Source organism: Tympanuchus pallidicinctus, unplaced genomic scaffold (assembly GCF_026119805.1).
Source record: "Tympanuchus pallidicinctus isolate F22 unplaced genomic scaffold, pur_lepc_1.0 scaffold5, whole genome shotgun sequence".
In the NCBI taxonomy this organism is placed as follows: Eukaryota; Metazoa; Chordata; class Aves; order Galliformes; family Phasianidae; genus Tympanuchus; species Tympanuchus pallidicinctus.
The window spans coordinates 32,200,665-32,221,615 of record NW_026294769.1 but is presented as its reverse complement, the minus strand read 5'-3'; the positions used below and the strand labels follow the sequence as shown (position 1 = coordinate 32,221,615).

Genomic DNA, 20,951 nt, shown 5'->3' with positions numbered 1-20,951 from the left:
CAGAGGGAGAAAGAGCGCAAGGCCTCTTTCGTCCCCACGTAACTTAGAAAATCCTGTGTAGTACAATGTTGTTAAAATGGTATTAATTGAGCCAGCAACAACAGCTTTCTCCCACACAACTGGATATACTGTTTTCTCTGAAGGCAAAATATTTGAATGCCATGGATAGTTCCCTGGACAGCTTGGTGCATCAGAAAGAGGCACTACACTAACAGACCATCTGGACAGCAGGAAGTGCCTGGAGTAAGCTTTAGACCCATTGCAGCATCCATGACATAAGTGGCTCTGCTGCTAAGTGCCGAGGCTGGAACACAAGCATCCCAGCAACCAAGAAGCACGGGAGAACAATGTCAGGGTTTGTCTTCATCATCTCATAACTGAGTGTTTATTGTGTAAAAGACAGTTCACCTTCCCATAAATGATGGTGAGTCTGGGAAAAAGGGGAAGATAATCCCATGGTCATCCCTCCTTTAACTCCTGGTGTGGCAGAGCAAAGAGGTCACTTGCTCTTCTCAGAAGCAAAGGTGAGCTTAAATGAGACATAGGAGGTAGCCTCAGGAAGAAGACAAGTAGTTTTAGCCTTTGCACCTTCACCAAGGCTCCTTCTGTCTGAAGTCAGGCTTGAAACTGCTGAAAAGCTTTTGGAAAATGCCTGTTCTTCCTCCTAAAGTTTTGAACAGAGACAACTTGCTGTGACAGCAGTAACGAAAGCACATAATCTCTATTGCAAGCAGGCAATAAAACATTCAGTTGTCTTTTGAAGTTTATTATGTATATCTATTTATCATGTAATTCATTTTCTCTAATATCTTTTATTTTAAAGTCTCACTGGTTTAAAGAACAGGCAGGCCCATATGCAGATGCTCATCTGTGTTCTCCTACCTGCACTTAATTAGTTGCGAGTTGCTTCAAAAACAATCTAGGACAGTGCTTCCATTGCACACCTCTGAGGTCTGAGAAGCTTCCTGTGTTCCTACTTCCCAGAATATGTCCTAAGTACTTCTATTCATCTGATAAAACAAAACAAAACAAAAAACAGCTCTGTGCTGACTGACAGGGAAAGTTGGACAAATGAGGGGTTGCTTTTACTCTGCCCCCTCCCCATCCAATTTTTTTGTAATTTTTTTGCTCTGTCACCCAGTTGTGTTTAAAAACCTTCGAATACAGATGCTTATCATTAACACTTCAGGTTGGGTAACCGTGCCAATCAGCGTGATGGGCAGATAGCTGGGGCTCATTTTCAGAACCATGCCATTAGTCGTGGTGATGACAGCTGCAGACGCTGAATTTCTCATACTAGGAAATAAACAAAGTTAGCTATTTATTATTTTTAATAAAATAATTGCTTTAATGCAGTATTTAAAATAATTTTAAACATCTGATCAATAAGATACAGTACACAAATATGGAAAATGCTGCACTTTACATAAAAAGTAAAGCTAAGCATTTAATTATACAAAACAATTTTGCCTGATGCTATCAATATCTTGCAAACTATAGCTTAGTCAAAGTACTGCTTTTCTTATATATATATATATATATATATGCCATATATACATATATAAATAATTTACAGCATTCATTGGCTAGATTTGTTTACTACTGTTTCAACACCAAAAAAAACCTGACTCAAAACTTACTGAATTTGGTAACTATATGCAGTGGTTCTGATGGTAGAGGATGTTTAGGTTATCACTTTAAAGTTTTGAAGTAGCATGCCAAATAACCATAGGAAGCTTGTTCCTTGAAAGAAAGTAAGTTTTAGCAGGAAGCCATTCAATATATCAGTGCCTTTCCCACTTGTCCTGGGAAGCAGCCATGCTATGCAGCACTGTGTCATGGGAGGCAAAGTGTCTGGAGGCTGGGGAGAAGGGTAACCTGGAGCTTTTCCCTCCTACCACAAGGCAATCTTTACCAGCAGAGCAGAAAATCTTTGAATCTATTCTAGCAGTCTTGGTAGTCTGAGCATCCTCCTCACTGAATGGAAACAAGGCAACTGACTAAACTAACTACTTTCTACTTGAAAAGTTTCCCTGTTATACCACATTAAGGTATGATAAACATTAAGCTGACAACTAAATCAGTATTCTCAGTAAAGCAGTGAATCCTCTGCTTTGCAAACACTATGCTTCTCCTTAAGAGTCTCTAGCTGTAAAGTTTCAGAATATTTAACGCATCTCAAGTCATCCCTTTCTTGCAGTAACCCAGGCTTTGGTTTATTTCTTTCTAAATATATGCTTAAATCCATTGCCTTTTTTTTTTTTTGTTTGTTTGTTTTTGTTACCTACACACCTGTAAGAGATCAGTTTCTTTTTTTACCCTTCTTTTTCAGGCTTTTTTATTCCCGGTATTCAAGTTCAGTAACTCCAAATTTTCCCAAACATCAAAGTATGCCCTACCTACAACTGCTTGGTGTACTTTATCCACAAGAATGACCAATTTGTTCATCCTCCCTCGATCGCTTTTCTCCGCAGAAAGGGGAGGGGGACAGTTTGGAGTGATGTGTAGAAGACGAAGTGTCCCTCACTCCTTCTGTTTGCTACTTTGCTCCACAAAGTAACATTCAGTAGTAATTCTAAACCCAGAACATTTAAGGACATCTGATTTAAGGAGATTTGTTGAGACAAATAGGCATTAAATTAGCATTGACTGCTGGTTCATGAATAAATACAATTGTCATGCTGTGCAGTGCCTTTAAAGAGTTACTTGCCCCCTAGATAAGGTTGGATTAGAAGAAGGCACTACAAACAGATGTTGCAGATTCTGGAGTACTGAAGCAAGTAACATACATAAACTAGTACACACATCGAGCCCTCAGAGCCTGCAAGACACACAAATGCAAGGTAGTCAGGGGCTTGTGTGTACAGCTCAGTGTTTTCACTGGTTTACAGACTGGTTTAAGCCAAACATTATTAAAAACCCTACCGGTGCTAAGTTAGGTATTTAATAAAAATGTTTATCTGTAAACAAGAGTTATCCTTACAACGGATCGTTTTCCAGAAATTGGAATTTCAAGACAGTGCAACAATGCTTCAGTGTTTTCTTTGGCAGTAGACAGCAAGTTGAAATGTGAAATTCAAATCACTTCAGAAGAGCACGGTACAAGGTTAGAGAATGCTTCATCTCCCTCTCTTGTTCCATGCAGAATATCAAGTCCCTGAGACAGACACGAGTTATTCTTGGACGAAGAAGCTGTTTTGTAAGGCTAAAATTTGATGACCCAGGAGCAATTCCATTGCTGTTCAAACCCTAAGAGTAGAAGGGGAAAGAAAAAAGAAAAATATTAACATTTCATGTCAATACAAGTTTTTAAATCAAACTGGTTGGGTTATAATGCCTACGTGCATAGAAGCAACCTGTTGATATTCAGCTTTACTTATTACAAGCCAGAAATCCAGATGCCCTTGGTACATTCAAAAGACAAAGCAAACATGCCAGTTAATGGTTTACTCCAGTCAAAGCAATGAAAAAATTCTTACTAAAAAATTCCTTTTTTTCCTTAAACTGTATTGTTGTAAGATAGGTACTGCTGTTTCACTGAAGTCATACTGAACAGCTGTGCTTTCTCACTACAAGCTCACAACAAAGGTGGTACTACCACTGTTCCTGTGCAGAGCTGTGTTGTGCTCCTAGTTGCAAGAACTCCAGATGTTTACATCTCTTCTTAAAGAAAACCATCACCTCGATGGGCATGAGCCTTGAAACGTGGCCAGGAGAAACTTTTATCCTGGCCATCACCTCTCAAATGTCCTTTACAAAAGCAAGACATAAACACAGTCCAAGCATCTGTGCATTCAGAATGCTGTATCCAAGCCTACTCATTTCAGACAGCAGCCTCACTTGGTTATGAAAGCACAATTGGTGTGCAGATGATGATGTTTAGTAGTTATACATTCAGGCTATTGGAATGAGCAACCCCCATGCATTCCAAAATGTCCCAAGATTTATTATTAGGGGTGGGGAGCAGGAAGAAGATTACCATGAGCTGCACAATAGACTGGCTACTTATCTTGGAGCCAATCTATGCTACACAGCCAGTCTCTTATCACTACTGGAGGGTTCTTGGTAATGAATGCAATTTGTACAAATACGAGTGCTCAGTCTCTGTAACTTCAGCAAGGCAATGCCTGCCAGCATCAACACCACTTGGAGATGGTGTTGCTTGGATGCTGTGCTAACTATATCAATTCTTACCCTAACACTCTGTAAGACTTCAGCAAAATGACTTTGCCCACTTTGCTTAGGGAAATCTGGTTTAAAAACCCATATATTAGATACAAATATCAGTAGTGGACTATTTATAGCCGTGAATGCTACTGTTGTTAGGAGGAAAGCATTGAAATATATTTACCAAAAAAAAAAAAAAAAAAAAAAAAAAAAAAGGAAAGAAAAGGATTCACCAGAGAGCACGTACTAGCCACGGAAAACCCAGGGCATACTGCAGAAATGGAAGCTGTATTTCTTACTAGCAGCATGCAGGGTATTCAGCACCATTTCATTTGCTTTACAGTCGATACTATTAAACACTATGAAATGCCATCATTTGAAACTTTCAGTTTGTTAAATGGCTTGGAACAAATGCGTGTGTGGGGAAGACTGCTGGCCACATAGCACAGAGAGGGCACTGCTGTCCTGGTAAGACACAAGGGGGTCACAGTTCAAGTTTGTCATATGACAGCCCCGAAGGATCCAGGGAAAAGATAGCTCTGCAATGCAGCTGCCAGCACGGGTTGAAAAGGAGGTCAGTCCAACAGGATGCGGCAGAAGGCCTGAGGCAATGTTATAAATGAAACAAACCCCAAGGGTTTGCAGGAACCCAACAGTAATGTCCTTTGTAATTCAAAGAACTTTATGGAGGGGAAAGTATTTTCTCTCTAAATAGTCATTAGACTACGAGACTTACCTTTAGAAAGATGCAAACCAAAGCCACCTCAATGCAGTTTTCCTCCTTACAAAAAGAAGGCAGACATCACAAATCTCCGAGTCTGCTTTGGAAGCTATCAGAACAGCAAGCTGTTAAAACAGAGAAGCTGCCCATGCTTGAGACAGAATTATGGATTTGTTTATGCTTAAATTCTTTCCCAATGCAGGGACACAGAGTGATGTTTTGCAGTAAAGTCACTTCCAAGGCCAAAGCTTCTGTTTGCTAAGACAGTTCACATTTTTCAATTTCACATAGCATCAACAGGCCTATCAGAGCTGAGTACAGTATTTGAGGGGCTCTTCAGTCAGCTACTGAACCTATCTAAACTAATGGCTGCCACGTCCATGTTAAAAAAAAAAAAAAAAGGCCCCTCTGTGCAAGATGGTTTAAAATCACAGTAGTCACACAGCACAGCAGAGGTCATCCCAGCTCAGATTGGACTACAAACAGGCTCTGTATGGTCAGGAAACTCATCCTACGTTACAAAACGTCCTGCATGTCTCTGATCAGTTTACACGGGGATGAGCAGTGACCAGTTGCCTCTCACAGCTGCATGGAAGATGGGTCTTTTACAGGTTTTGAACACTGGAACAAACAGCGCAGGGTGATAGAGTGTCTGTTTTTAATAAAACATTTAAGGAACCAGAAGTAAAAAAGTTGAAGTTATGTTGTCACCTGCATACCACAATGAACCATCACACGCAAGCTTCAGTGTTCCCAGAAGCCTGCTCTTGAGCAAGTTCCTTCATCCTTCCTTAGACAAGTACCAGCAGCCTTTTACTTTGCATTTCATATGCCTCTTCTTGAAAGAAGATCCCTGATGCTGCTTTTCAGACATTAGTATTCATGTTAGAACAACACCAGTCTGCTGTACCTTACTCCCAGATATCTCTATTATGTTCCCTCCAGTGGGGCAGCAAATTGCTATGCAAAAAATAGAAAAAACTGTCTTGTTAGTCTGGGAGGCTCTTCATAGCAGAAGTCTTCTTTCTACCCTCAGACACATTTGTCATCCTTTTCTGAAGAGAACTGAAAAATAAGGCTTTTAATTATCAGTACCTCAATGAGCAAACAAACAGGAGAATTACCCAGCACAGGTACTGCCTGCCCAACAGGGTATCAGCAGCAATGCTGCAGCTTTAGTATAGCTTACAGACCTCATCTGTAAGTTAAGGAAGGTACTGCAGCAACTGGGCTCTGCGCTACTGGAAACCAACTCTCACAGGATGCAGGGCAGCTGGCTTAAAGCCAGCAAAGCTAGGCTACACAGGCTGCAGTTCTGTGCTTCACATACCCTCAGAGTCCAGTCAAATCAGCAGCACTGTCAGAGCAACCGCCTTTGTGATCCTCATAGCCTTCTGTATATTCCTAACAGAGATCAGTTACTTTTACTGACTGTGGCAACAGAAAATACTGTGGAGCTCCTGCAGCAGTTCCATACCTGTTTTGCAGCTCCTATGGTCAGGAGCCTGCTCCCGAAACACAACTTTAAGATCTTTAGAGCTCTCTCCAGTGGCCAGATGAAGAATTAAATATTGATTCTCATTTCAAAGGCAAGAGTGAATTTGACCAGAGCCACAGCTGTTACGACAGTAAGGCAAGACAAGACCCTTCCTTTACCTGAGCTATCATCATTCTCCTAATTCCTAGTCTCCCAGGTACTGGAGCACACAATATAGAAGTCTGCATCTTAAACACTGCAGGAATACCAGAGCTGTTCAGAGCTATTACACAGGACTAGAAGCAACACTCAAAGGTCAACAGAATCCTGCCTTCTACAAACCTGCATAAGGCTCAGTGAGCTCACCTGGCAGAGTATACATTCCCTTCCCAAATTTAATGGCTTCCCATCAACTGCATTCAGAATTTTCAACTCTTGGTGTGGTTTTGCAGAGGTGCACTTTAAGGCAGCAAAACTTCAATCAGATGTTAAAAGTAGAGTCATGAGCTCTCATTTTAATTTATGGCGAGGCATAAATACTTCTAAGCCTCAATGCCAAGAGAGTAAACTATCAGTGCAGCTTTGCTGCGCATTACAAAAATATCACCAAAAAACTGAAACAGTACGGAGACAGTTTTCAATGGCATTTGTAGACACTGAGAAGTTGCAGCTGTTTGTAACAGATACACTGTTGGAAGGCGGTACAAACAGCAGCCAGCACAACTACTCTAATTCAGGTTCAATCCCCAACTCACTTGTGGCCACACTGAGTTCTGTGATAGCCAGTGTGTCCTGTACATCAGTCTCCTGTCTCATAGAAGAGAAATAGAAGAGAAAAAAGGTTAAACAAAAAAAAAAAGCCATAAACATGTAAAATGCTCACTTTTCTGGATCTCAACAAGAAAGGCAACCTGTCAGAATTCTGGAAATGTTGATTATGCAAATAAGTGCATAATTTAGGCTAGAGTGAATTTAGGCAAAGTGAAAGAAGTTGATACTTCAGTGGCAAACCAGCATACTGATTCTGCCTATTCTGTCAAGCCTCACAGTCTGCTAGAAATACTCCCACACTCGCAATGCTAAAATGCTACGCTACTCAATGTTTATAAAAATGATTTATTTTTTAAGAAGTTGTTTTTGCTGTTGTTGTTTTTCATGTGTTGACATTTAAATCTCATAGACCATTAGGACAGATCAAGCTGATGTCTGAAAGGCTCAGATCTGTTTCCTGACTGTTTTCGCATACAGCTGAAAACAAACATGTATATTTATGATGTTATCTGTAGTCTACAAAGAAGTCTCACCAAGCTGTCAGATCTATACAACAGAGAATGCTATCCAACTACACATTTTCCTCAGATTTCATTGCAACATTCCTACAAGTCCTTTCATATGTAGGCAACAACATGCTTTACATATTGAAACAAATTACTGTGAATGCAACGTCAGTTTATTCACTATTATGCCCAAGATTCATGTACGCATGTCACTTCGTGTGGCTACATCAGATGCTTAATCTGTACCTGGAGGTAATGAGTACTATACAAATATGTCATGTTAGTTAATAGACAATTATTAAGCTGAAATTTTCTGGCTCTTTGCCACATCTTTTTAAGCAATGTATTGTCAACTAAATTATAAATTGCTTGACCCTTCACATGTCATCAACATTTTTGCGTTACCAATATGTTCAGCCTAAAGCTACAGTGCAATTAGTCATTTAAATTGCAGATATCTTTCACACATAAGAAGAATTAAGTTCCCATCTAGCACAGAGAGAGCACAATGTGGGCCGATGAACTGTGGTTCTGAAATGAATGAATGGCAGGCAGGAATATTTTGTCCTATTTACAGGGGAAAAAATTCACATCAAGTGTATGTATGGCCTAGACTGACAGCAGCCAGAAAATTCAGAGCTCAAATTGAAACTCCATAGCTGATAGGGCTTTGCCCACGTATCTGCTGCAAGATCTAACTAGTATAGCTTCAGTATCTTTTCTCATACCTTCCCCAGAGGTATAACTACACTGTAGACTCCTCAGTTGTCCAACAGCTTGAATTAAGAACTAGAAATCAAAATAAAAAAAGTCTGCATATGTTATGCATATGCAAAGTAGAAAAAAAGAAAAACTCTCCTGTATCGCTTTAGAACTATGTCAAAATGGGCTAGGACAGGGAAAGGAGAGAGAGACCAACACAGAGAGACACTCACTGAGAGGAAGAAAAAAACCTCTCAAGTGTAGAAAGATTTTGTAGCCTGGCTCTGAAGACCTAATTACATGCGAGTAGTCTAATTTAAAGTGATTGATTTTAAATTCATTTTCTGTAGCTTTTAAGAAAATACCTTAGCAGTAGTTAGAAGCTTCTCTGTACCCCACAGATACAGACAGGGCAGCAAACCCGTCCTCCTTCACCGCAGAATCAAGTTTAATTCACATTCAGGCACAGCCACATCCTTCGCACAAATATCAAGGGAGATGGATTATGCTATTGTGTCCTCTCAGGAAGTCAAAAAGGTGGCATTAAGTTCTTAAGCTAATACTTCTAATAGTGTAAAGCCACATGCCTCTTCCCTTGACTGCCATGCATCCCTTTCTCAAACATAAAAAAAAAAAAACCAACCAAAAAACCAAACCAACATGGTAATTTGATTGTCACACTGTGGGAAAACAAACTCTCTCTTCCTCAATCATTTGGTTTTCCTTCATTTTGCAAGAAAGGACTTGTTGCTCAATGGCTCAGATCTTCCTAGGTCAGCCCAAAAAATATCTCCAAAGCTTAAACATGCACCATTTACAGAATATGTTTGATCCACATGCATACTGGCATCCTAATCTGTAAAACAAGCAGAGTAAATTTAAGTCCTGCTAACAATGATCAGATGTGGCACAGAGCTTGCCCTAAAAGAGGAGACGACAAGCTGGCTTTCTCCACACACATTCAATATTAAAAATGGAACAGTGACCAGCATAGAATATGTATTTCTCTTGTTTCTTCTTGCCAAATTTCTTTCCAGAAAGAAAATGCCAGCTTAGTTGTGCACTGCAATATTGGAAGCTGTGCATCACCTCCAGAAGTACATTATTTTATGCTTGTTGACAAGAGCTAGGTGTTTTACAGAGAGAACGTATCTGAATACCTATTCATTGACCCCAAGATTTCAGCCTCACCATTTGCTTCTGCATCAGTAACCCAATGGGACCAGCCTGGGAGAAGATGAGTGAAGGATACAGCACAAATAGCACTCTGGGGCAAAGCAAACCTCAACACTTCCAAACGGTTGCTATATTATCATTAAGCTAGAAAACAGATGAGGAAAAAAGCACTCCTCCAAAAAGTTACAGTGACATGCAGGCATTCAAGAAAGTTTTACTATGTAAAGTAGGAGAATGGTCCAACCAGTTGTTTTTTTTTTCCATGCTGATCAAAAGAGTAACATTCAGTCTCCTTACTTTCAAAAAATAGTTTTTTCTTCCCTACTGTGTGATAAGGTACAAAACCACTGCTCTTAGTTCACGATGGAAGACAATGTGGGAACTGTAACACTTTCAGTTAAAGGAAAAAAAGCTTACAGATTCAGAACTGCAGCCTGATTCCTCAAGAAAAAAAAAAAAATAAAGGAAGTAATCTGCATGGGTTTTCAAACTTCTAAGATTCCAGCTATAGTGAGAACTAGACAAAACCGTTTTCAGAACGACCTTGACAATCTTGACTATTTCTCAATATTGAAAACATCACAGTGTACGTTACTAACTAATAAAAAAGCCATGAAACAGCACTTGAAATCAGGAAAATAAATCTGTGGCTTTGTTTTTATAAGAAGGGGTCTCCCTTTCTCCAAGATAAGTTATGTCTCAAGTCTTCCTACTGTAATTCATTAGTATTCCCCACATGCCCCCAAGATGGGGAAGCATAAAGAGGTAACAAATATACAAACCCCGAAACACACATGAATCAAATCTAAAAGACTTTCTCACACTTTTGTACTCAGAATAAGGTCCAGAATGAGAGATGAAGATATTACCACTTCTGAAATACCAGAAGCACCAATTACCACAATAGATGTATTTTCTTAACAGGATCTTCTGAAATGGTTATTTCTGAACAACATTCCAGTGTCAAGTTGCAATAAAGTCAACGTGCAAACTAAAATTAACACGAAAAACTACTCCCAACTAGCGTTAGAAACAAGAAAATTGCAGAATTTACAATAAATGGTTATTTTTCCAGGACCTGACTTTTTAATTTTGTGATCTTCATGGATTTGCCCCTACTATTGTTTCAAGTGTGGCAATGTGTAAAAAATAAACAAACAGGGCAGGATACAATTTACCCCTTTTATAATGCTTTTAGTTGAGAATTAGTTCAAATTAGATCATCAATTAGATGAGAGAAACTCCTCTGTTCATTTGTTACCCGCCACTCTGCGAAGTGGTGTGCCTGCTGTTAAACAGACTTTTAATTGTAAAGCACATGCTTGTGCTCCATCACGTTTTAGGTCCTGAATTAAATAATCCATAGCAGGTCTACTTAAGTAAAGAAATCATAATTCAAGAGAATAAGGTGTGGTAAATAAGTAATGATCAGAGATTCAAATACCCCAGGAAAAAGGACTTTCCAGAAGAGGTACAAAGCCCAGTGGTTGAGTGTGAAAGAAGCAGATACTCAGAACAGAGGAACCATCTCAAATAAACTTTCTTTTGTGGAGAAACAGTCTGCTAACAAAATGCTGTTTCACACTCTTTACGCTCACTGTTACTACACCAGAAGATATTAAAACCAACTCCAACCACGTTCTTTAAGCTGCACTCTTTCAGTATCCATTACTTTTTGGTAAGGGATAAAGGTATATATGAAATTTGCTTGCAGTACTTCACTTTTTTAACAGTGTAACTGATTATTTCTTCCCTGCCTCTCCAAATACCTCAGGGCTTCAGTTTACATCAATAACAGCTTGAAATAATTCATTTCCTTTAATTACTACAGTAGGCAATGATTAAAAAAGCTGAATGCACAACTTTGCTGCAACAGAGACTAAAGAGATACAGACTCTGTACAAAGAACATTAAGCAAGTTGAAGAAGTCTGTTAAAAAAACATCAGTGATTTCATTCAATACTATCAAAGGATCACTCATATTCAGGAATAACTCCTTCCATCATGCCTGTCTGTCAAGATATTGGGCTTAAAAAACGGTCACAGGAGTATTATGCACAGATTTACTTTTTGACATTGCACAGTCGGGAAGTTCTGACATTTAATATTATTTGTGAGTGAAGCTGTCTGTATTTGCAATTTGAAATAAGAAAGTACATCCTGCCTGTTTAAATTATTCTCAGACAGGTTGCCCGAAAAAATGATTTTAAAGATGCCCAAATGTGTATCAGCCTAAGGCCATATAGTATTTGCTTTCAGTTTCAAAACCTCCTTTCATCTCTGAAGAATGGAATGTTGTTTACTGCTCAGAATGTTTTGCCATGTTATCATGAATGTATTACAAATGTTCTGCTTCTTGAAATATAGTGTTTGTCTGAACCATTTTTTATTCTACATGGGAAGTCTTAAGCCTTTTATAAATTTGTTTGGATATACTGGGACACTTAAATGCTTAAGTATAAAGAGCCTTCACAAGTATGTCATCCTGCACAATTTCACAGAAAAAGAAATTCTGCAGGGAATTAATTTCTGGTAGCACGAAGCTTAAGTACTAGGCATTGGAATGCATGTGAGAACAAAAGTAGCTTCATTAGCAGAATTACCTTCCCCTTCTTCTCTTACAACTCAATAATTAGTAAGGCAATCCGTGAGAGAAACATCTTAAAAATAGCAGATACATTTGTGATAATGTTTATAGTGAGTTTTAGACACAGTCTGCACATTCCTTTTAAAAATGACAGTGTAAATAACGGATCGCCACCTTACAACTCCAGCACTTTTCCATTTCATTTTGGCACAATTCTGTAAAGCTTTTAATAAAACCGATACATTGCAGCTGATGAGAAATAACTGAAAAGCACCCAACAGGCAGACTTGTTAAATATTCAGAAACAAATCTGGCAATAATTGTAGGAAACCACTATGAAGAAGTGGAACAGTTATTTGATAGAAGCTTAGGAAAAAGAGAAAAGGAAGGGGAAGAGTTCTAATGTTGAACGCTGTTTTCCAAATGTTTCCAGGAGTAGTATAAAAAAATAATCTGTGCTTCCAGCTTCATAAGAATATGCATTAAAAAACAGGAGAGAAGTGAAGAGTAGCTACTCAAAAGCTTATCATGTTGCTTTCTATTGCTTGTTTAGATAGCAATTCCTTCACTTTACTGGCAGTAAATAGTGAACCTTTACAGACTTGTGTGTCTGACTCCTTAACAGAACAAAAAAAAAAAAAAAAAGGAAGTTTACCCCACCTCCTTAGAGAGGTCTTTTGTCCGGCTGAAAGGAAACCAACAGGCCAGATACCACAACTGTCTCAGTTATGTTGCAAATATCAGTTAAGCTTTATACAAGGTCTTCCCAGATTCCAGCATACAATACTGTGAGAGTATTTTCACTCAAGCATATATTTAAGCTTCTGAAAAAAAGCCTTAAGACAGGAAAAGCACTACTTCCACCACAAGTTCCTTCCTGGGGCTTCTGCTCGTTGTGTTTAGGTGACAGGCCAAGCATCCATTCACTCATGCAGCATTGAGGCCTCGTGAGAAAGAATGGCAAATCTGGCAACATTTGTAATGCAGCTGGCAATACCCTTCTCCCATTTTCAGCCAAGATGATGATTTCTAACAGAAGCAGGCTGTCAGTCTTCTTGGAAAGAATTTCAGCAGCCTCATTAACTGTTTCCAGGTTTTGGAAACAGTTAATCTCTAGCAGAACATTAAGAGATATGTTCAGACCAAGGTCTGTTAAAAGCACCTTCAAGGCATTTTAAAGTGCTGGATGAGACAGAAAAAGAGATCTGACTCACTGCAGGAAGAGAACGGTCTAGCTTTATGTATTTATTTATGGTGGGGTTTTTTTTGGTGATTCAGCCAAGGCAAACTCAGAGCATAGTGAAAAAGAGTCCCTATGCATTGCATATAGAAAGAAGTGCACAAATGCCAAACTCATTTCAAAAAGCTATCCAAAGCTACCATGAGTTCAACTGGTGAGCCATGACATCTAGCTACCACAAAAGACTAGTACAGCAGCATTATCCTCCAGAAGTTTCTCTGAGCCACCACTTCATTCAGTCAACACACAACATTCTTCATAGTTCTGGATATAAGACACAAACATGCCAATTAATTTACCAGAAGTAACCCTTGCAAGTATCTAACACATGAACTGGTTTCCTTACTGTAGGTAATCAATCATTTTGTAAAAAGAAAATTCTTTTTCCCTGTACGAATTTCCTCCTACAAGGAAGAACGAAAATAGTTCAGTATGAAGATACAATGCCATCATGTGAGTCTGCAAACCATCTCAGTACCTCCATCCCAGATCCAGCATTTGATGAATCCAGTGGTCTCTTCTTCCTTGGTCCAATGGCTGCCAAAGCTGTGAGGTTAGCTTCTCTTTGTTGCATTTGTGCTAATTCCAACTGTTGCATCTAATTCAAAAAGAAAACACATTAAATACAGTACACAGTATCCTAAAAGGCTAGTGTTTTATTTTTTTTAATCATTGTTTCAGACAGTTCTATAATGCTTACTGCATATATATACTGCATATATCAGGAACATATTTGACAGCATCATTTCCTGTCTTTCTGGACACTCTTGACAAATTCCAATAAGTTGTTCCTGAAATGTTAACAGTCCTACAGGCAGTACTGCATAAATAATGCTTTTTATGGAGACTGTACTGTAATATCAACGGAGTCACAACAGGAGCCTTTCTGCTGGTTCCTTACATCAGAAACCACTGCTGATTAGCAGAGAACATTTCGTCAGAAGTGATGTATGTGACTGCATTAGTATTGTAAGTTGAAGCTATTGAGCTCTATGGAATAAGAATATGCTTAGTACCCAATACCAATTCACAACTGTGAATTCACTGGAACTCTTCAAGCTGTTTTACCCCAAGCATAAGCTTGATGTAACCACTCTGAAATATCTCACTGTTCAGATAAATAGGATGCTTTCAGTTCACTAACGTTTTCCCCTGCCCTCCCCTGATAAATATTTGAATCTCCAAACATATCACACAAGTTAGACATGTAGATTTGTTGGCATATATTTGGTTTTCAGTCACCTCCAAAATCCTTCAATGCAAAGACATTCTTATAGACAACCTCTACCTGAGTTAGGTAGACTTAGGATGGGATTATTTATTTAAAGCCAGACCAAGTAGCCAGCAAATCTCTTCAACAATATTTTTATGAACCTCAAGTAACAAAGTAAGACTTCCCTTTCTTTTACATGTCTGAGGATAGGAAATAGCCTATGGAATAGAGAAGGAAGGAAAGAAGGAAAAAGAAAGGCATATGTCCACACTTCAAGATACATACTATTTTGCTCTGCTCAATAGATGCCAGTTGTTCTGGAGCTCAACCCAGGCAAGACTGCTGACAGACTTGCTAGCTTGGATTGCCCTTTTGCTAATACAGCTACACTGCTTTCAGATGCTTCAGCTGTCCAGCTGGGAGCACAGGCAGAAGGGAAAACTCTCCCTGAAGAAAACACAACTTCTCTATTTCATCAGGCTGAGTTTGTCCTTCAACACAAACCTCTAAGTTTGATACCAGTCTTTGGATTATCTGACGTGCAACTTCAACAGTTCCTCAGCCAGCACTCTCCCTGCTCTCAGAACTTACAAAATCTGTTTGGACCGGAGTTCTCTGCATGCATGTGCATGCAAATGTTTTTAGAAAAGAACACACAGCCACAGCATGGCAGCAAATTATCGAGTTCTCCTCCCTTCCTCCCCCCAAGTCATTAAAAAATTAACAGGGATTCCTCATTCAGTCAGTACAGTTATTTCACTTATCAAGCCTGAAATACACTGCTTTTATTTTTGCTCACTTTTCAGCTGAGATTTCACTTGGAGAAAAAATTCAACTTGAAAGACCACCTGAGCTTGTTGCTCCTACATTAATTATCTCCTTCACTTGCTACTACTACATAAATCAGCATCTGCAATAAAGAAATACTGTTGCTGTTGTTTGTTTGGTCAGTGGCAAAGAGAGGGTTTTTTCCCCTTTTGTAATTTTGCTTTGATGTCATTTTTTCTACCATTTTATTTAAGATAGGCTTGTTCTTATTTTACTGATGCTGGCAGCTTCACATCGAGCAGTGAATTAGCTAAGCTATTAAAAAAGAAGAAAAAAGAAAAAAAGGCACTTCAGAGAATGATTCCTAAATGGATATTTTTCCATTTAAAACTCAAAAAAAACCACACATTCTCAAGATTTTTCATCAGAAATTGGGGAATGAAGGCCCTGCTATGAGTAGTTGCCTTTTTTCTTATGTGAGAATGAGACAAATAATTCAGTTATGTAAACAGCAAAGTTTACAAGTCAGCACTGATCACAGTATTTAGGCTTTTGCTTATAGAAAAGTAGCAGTACTTCTGCAACACTAGTACCATCATTCACTTAGCACATGCTATTCTTGCTCTTCTGCTCAATGTAAACATATACAACTTTATTCATCAAAATTAACATAGTTCTGTGTGCTTAGTATCTTCCCCTCAAAGCATTTTTTTCTTCCAGTTACACCACTTTGTTTACAAGAACATTTTTAGAGATTGTAAGGTTTTATTTATCACTTAAACTTGAGAAGTGTTAGTGCTCCACCTTGTCCAAGGCTACCTCCAGCTGGTAGTATAAAACATATTGTATAAAATGTTTCAGAGCTGATGGATCTTTCACCAAGCAGTCCCAAGATGATGCTGGGAACACCTATACACTATAATCTGCTACTGCAGTAATTTCTCCACTCTGTAACTAGTCGGATCATTCAAATCAGTTAGAACCAGGCACAGACTTCAGAGTAAAAAGAAACAACAAAAAAAGGAAATTGCTGTCTTGTTGCATTCTAGACATCTTAGACTTCTTTTTGAGATCATAATTAAGACAAACGAATTTAAACATTCAGTTTCATAATGTACTCAACAGATTCCCATTCAGAAATAAAGGCAATCATCCAAACTACAGCAAAGCCAGCAAAATCATCATTTCAACAAGCTCTGTTCCCTTTAAAAGTGTGGCATTAATGCCCAAACATTGTGCAAGCAGTTAAGAAAATGGTGAAGATAACATCAAGGGACAGCTGAGGATACTGACTGGCTAGCTATTGTTGCATTTTCCTAAACAAAATTAGGAAAGAGCAAGAGGCAACTAGGCGGAGTCAAATTTTTTTTTTTAACTGGCATATTTGTAGCACACAAAGCAGAATGATCACTACAATACGCAAAAGGCATTAAGACTAGTAACTATACCTTATTGAAATACAAAGCAAATACATCTAGCATTGTTTCTCATCGTTGGACTGCTTTTTTTTAGTATCAGTATCTCTGAATAAAATAGGATATAAATAGAAACTGTCACATTCAGACTTGTATCTTGAAAACAGATTTTTTTTTTTTGTCTTCAAGACAGAAGTATAATGGCAATTTAAGAGAGATAGGGTGAACCTGTCATACATTGACCCACAACGCAGGTTTCCCCCTCAATCTGACCTGCTTCACCTACTGAAAGATGCTGCTGTTTTGCCATGACATGGAGACAAATGCACATTCCATCCCAAATTCAGTCCTCAGGATCAGTGTGAAGAGGGGACAAGCTCCAGGCAAGAGGCAGATGAGTGCTCCTGCTCCCCCTTTTCTGATCTTTATATACACGAAGAATTACAGTACAAAGAGTTCTAAAAACCTGTGTATAAAGATCAAATTGCTATGAAAACGTCTCAGAACTTGTAAAATAGTCTTTGTTGCTGCTGGCCTTTTTAATAATAAAAATAGGGTTTAAAGTCTGGTCTTGCAGCAAGCAGGAATCTCTAGGGTGACACAATAACCATTTTAGCTAATCTGACCTGCAGCACAAATCAAGAAGTAAGGTATGTTTTAAAGGCCTCTCTTATACTGAAACGGCATTTGCAGCATGACTGTAATCACACAAAATGAAAGGTTTTCAAATTGACCTCTCTGTTCTTCACTCAATCCTCTACTGAGGAAAATATTTCTTTTTCTGCTCACAGAAATTGTAGTCATGATGCCTCATATCCACATTTCACAGAAAATATGCAAGATCTATTTTTACTGTTACATCAGTGACATTTTTGGTGGCATTTTAGTATTAACAATTAAATTTCAAGCTGACAACAAGAAGCACTTGGGATGAAGCGTTGAGACTACATGTTGCTTTTAAGCCTTTTGAGCTAAAAACTACATGACACGCGATTGATCACATTATCAAAGCTCTGATAATTCAAACCCTGTAAATCTAGTAAAGTTTTCCTTAAACCTGCAAGGAAGAATCTCTTAAGCACAACAGAAGGAAGGAAAAAGTATTCTCTACTAGAAATAAACTCATTAACACCAAGTAATCCATGAAGCAAATGGCAGCAGGTGACTAATATCAAGTAAGGAAAAAGGAGAGAATTGTTGAATGCATCTCCACTTTTGAAAAGGAGTAACAAAAGCACTTGTGTTCAGTCACAAAGCAGAACACGATTCCATACTCGGTATAAGCTTTCACAGAAGAAAAAGTGCATGAAATCTTTACTCTCTAGATAGTCAGTAACAGGTCTGAGGTTAAAGAGGAGCCAAACAGACAGCAGTCATCCAGCACAATGCTGGCAGATGACAGACACCTCAAGAAATGCATGCCACTGCCCACATCTGCAGGAGTTCTGATACACAAAAGTATTAGGAAAAACACTCAGAAAATTCTGAGAAGAAAAAAAAATAGAGGCGCTAGGAAGTTATGTTTGGGGAAAAAAAAAAAGAAAGTCTTGGCAATGCGGTAACAAGTAGAGATGTACGGAAATGGGCTCAGAAGAAATGGTGCTAAGACAGATGGAAAGCTAAACACTGCAATTCTGGATTTGGTTTTAACTGATACAAGGGAAGAGACTAAAAAGTGTATCTAGAAGATACTGATATCAAGAAAAGCGCAAGGATTGGGATGTCTCCACATACGAAGCTGTAGACTGACGAGTATGGGACAGATTAAATAAAATATTTAAAGTAACAGAAGAACTGGCAAGAAAAGGCCAGGAAGAAAAGAAAGCAGGGAAGGCTGAAGACAAGTTAATGTATGCCTAAGGCTTATGTGTGCTACCCAGCAATAAGTACATCAGGAGTAATAAAAGCACTACAGCAGATGAACAAGAATTTGTGTAAGACTTGCAGGAAGGAAAAAAGTAAGGGCTGCAGGCATACAGAAGAGGTATAAGACACAAATTCTTCCAGCTTCCACAATGAAGAAATTAAACAATAAGTTGATTAATATCAAAATATTATAGATAAGTCAAAGCAACGGTCACCAAATGACAACAGTTCCTTCTAACTAGCTTGCAGCCAAACACACGTGTACATACTCTTGCCCCATTCTAAATGTTTTTAAGCACCTCAACATTCAGTTCTTTAAAGTGGGGCACAAAACACACTGAAATTAATTCTCACCTTTTTATCCATTCTTTTCTCCAACCACCCTTTTCAGTTGAAGTTTCGTTGTGTTTCACTGTGTCCCCCATCAAACGTTTTTAAATCATCCCGTTCTCAGTTGCTTCTTCCCTTTCATTGTCTTTGGAAGAAAGCTTTCCAATTTTCTGCATTCCCTTTAAGCATTTTAAGGAACTTGTGACAAAAATGAAAAACAAACCTTAAAAATCTGTTTTTGGTTCTGTGTCTCTCATACTGGTTGTCATAAAGCTCAATAAGCATTACTGCCTCTGGCCTCTACCTTTCCTATACAAAATGTTCTGCCCTACAGGTGAATGCTGCTGAATAGCAGTTCTCATACAGGGGGTATTCTCTGAAGAAAACTGACATTTGAAGGCAGCATATTTAAACATTTACCATCCTCTCCTCTTCCTATAATGCAATTTCTCTTCTTGCAATTGCTTTCTTTCAAACTGTTTTAATTAGCCATACAATTAGTTTCTGACTGACTTTTCCCTCTGTTGTAATTTAAAAGTAGAAAGACAGAATAGCAGGCACTGAGTTGATAATGCAGCCTAACTTACAGGGTACTACCAACTACTGTAGATTTCTTCCAAGTTAATACTCCACACAGATGCTTCAGTGGCAAAACAGGCCTGAAAGTAGCTGCATCCTCCAAAACCAGATGCCTTAAATATTTATACCATAAAGGCTGCAAAATATTTTGGAAATTTTAGCAACACAACCATGCAGCAATCAACCACAGGTTAGAAAAAAATTGAGAAGTTTTATTTTGCTTCTCCTTCAGTAGATACTCAACATTTTCTAACGTATAAATAACTGGTACCTACAGATTTAAATAAAGATTTAAAGAAAAAATCCAGGAGTTAAGAAGCTACTGCACCCTAATTTTGCCCATTCTTATTAAGAATTTCTCAGGTTTCGATTGCCTATTTCATTTTACTGGCTTTTTAACAAATACTGATGCATTTCTGTGCTCCAGAACAACTGGAGTATGCTCAACCTCTGCATCCCATCAGTTTGCCTTACTTAGAGGCCCAGAGAAGTTCATGTGTGTCTAGCATCCAGCAGCAAGAGCATCAAGCTCTCTTTATGCATGTTGTTAGACACAGCTGAGGCTACTTTTATTGTAGGCCAATAAAAGGCTACAGCACCCTGCCAAAGCTATCAGCTTCTCCATAGTTTTCATTGTTTCTGATGCTATTTGTGAGAAGACTGCTCATCATTGCCATCGGACCTGCATTACCACAACAGAAGAAATGGACTTGGGGGTGTTGATCGATACTCAGCTGAACATGAGCCAGCAGTGTGTTCAGGTGGCCAAGCAGGCCAGTGGCATCCTGACTTGTACCAGAAATAGTGTTGCCAGCAGAAGCAGGGAAACGATCATCCCCCTGTACTCAGCCCTGATGAGCCTGCATCTGGAGTACCGTGCTCAGTTTTGGCTGCCCCACTACAAGACAGACATTGAGGCTCTTGAGCATGTCCACAAAAGGGCAAAAAAGCTGTGAGAGGTCTGGAGCACAGGTCTGAGGGGAGCAGCTGAGGGAACTCGGATTGCTTAGCGTGGAGAACAGGAGGCTCAGGGGAGACCTTACCACTCTACAACTGCCTCAAAAGAAGCTGTGGCAAGTTGAGGGTCAGCCTCTTCTCCGATATAACTAGTCACAGGATAAGAGGGAATGGCCTCAAGTTGCACCAGCAGAGATACAGGTTGGATATTAGGTAAAATTTCTTCTCCAAAAGAGTGGTCAACTACTGGAATGGGCTGCCCAGGGAGGCAACGGACTCACCATCCCTGAACGTGTTCAAGAAATCTTTTTCTTATTGCAACCACCACCAAAAAACCAACAAACAATTATGCCTATTCGATAATCATGCTTTTTCAAATACCATAGAAGCAGGTAAGAAACACCACAGAAAAATAAAGACAATATAAATCAGGTAATTAAGTTGAAGCTCTCAGGAAGTCAATGAAAGCTCATGAA

At 38.9% G+C, this 20,951-nt stretch overlaps 1 protein-coding gene across 3 annotated transcripts in view; it reads right to left on the bottom strand.

Moving 5' to 3' along the window:
* Positions 1–772: 772 nt before the first annotated feature.
* Positions 773–20,951, bottom strand: part of TAF4B (TATA-box binding protein associated factor 4b) — a 70,503-nt gene continuing 50,324 nt past the window's right edge. The window contains exons 14-16 of one of the 3 annotated variants that reach the window (XR_008211366.1): positions 13,826–13,945; positions 2,984–3,249; positions 773–1,296 (exon numbers count right to left, since the gene is read on the bottom strand). Coding sequence is in view for 2 of the 3 variants with exons in the window: in XM_052704456.1 (XP_052560416.1) it covers positions 3,082–3,249; positions 13,826–13,945 (288 nt within the window). In the remaining variant the exon portion in view is untranslated. Of the gene's footprint in view, positions 1,297–1,331; positions 3,250–13,825; positions 13,946–20,951 lie in introns of those variants that run through there. The other 2 variants (XM_052704456.1, XM_052704458.1) reach the window with 2 other exon arrangements.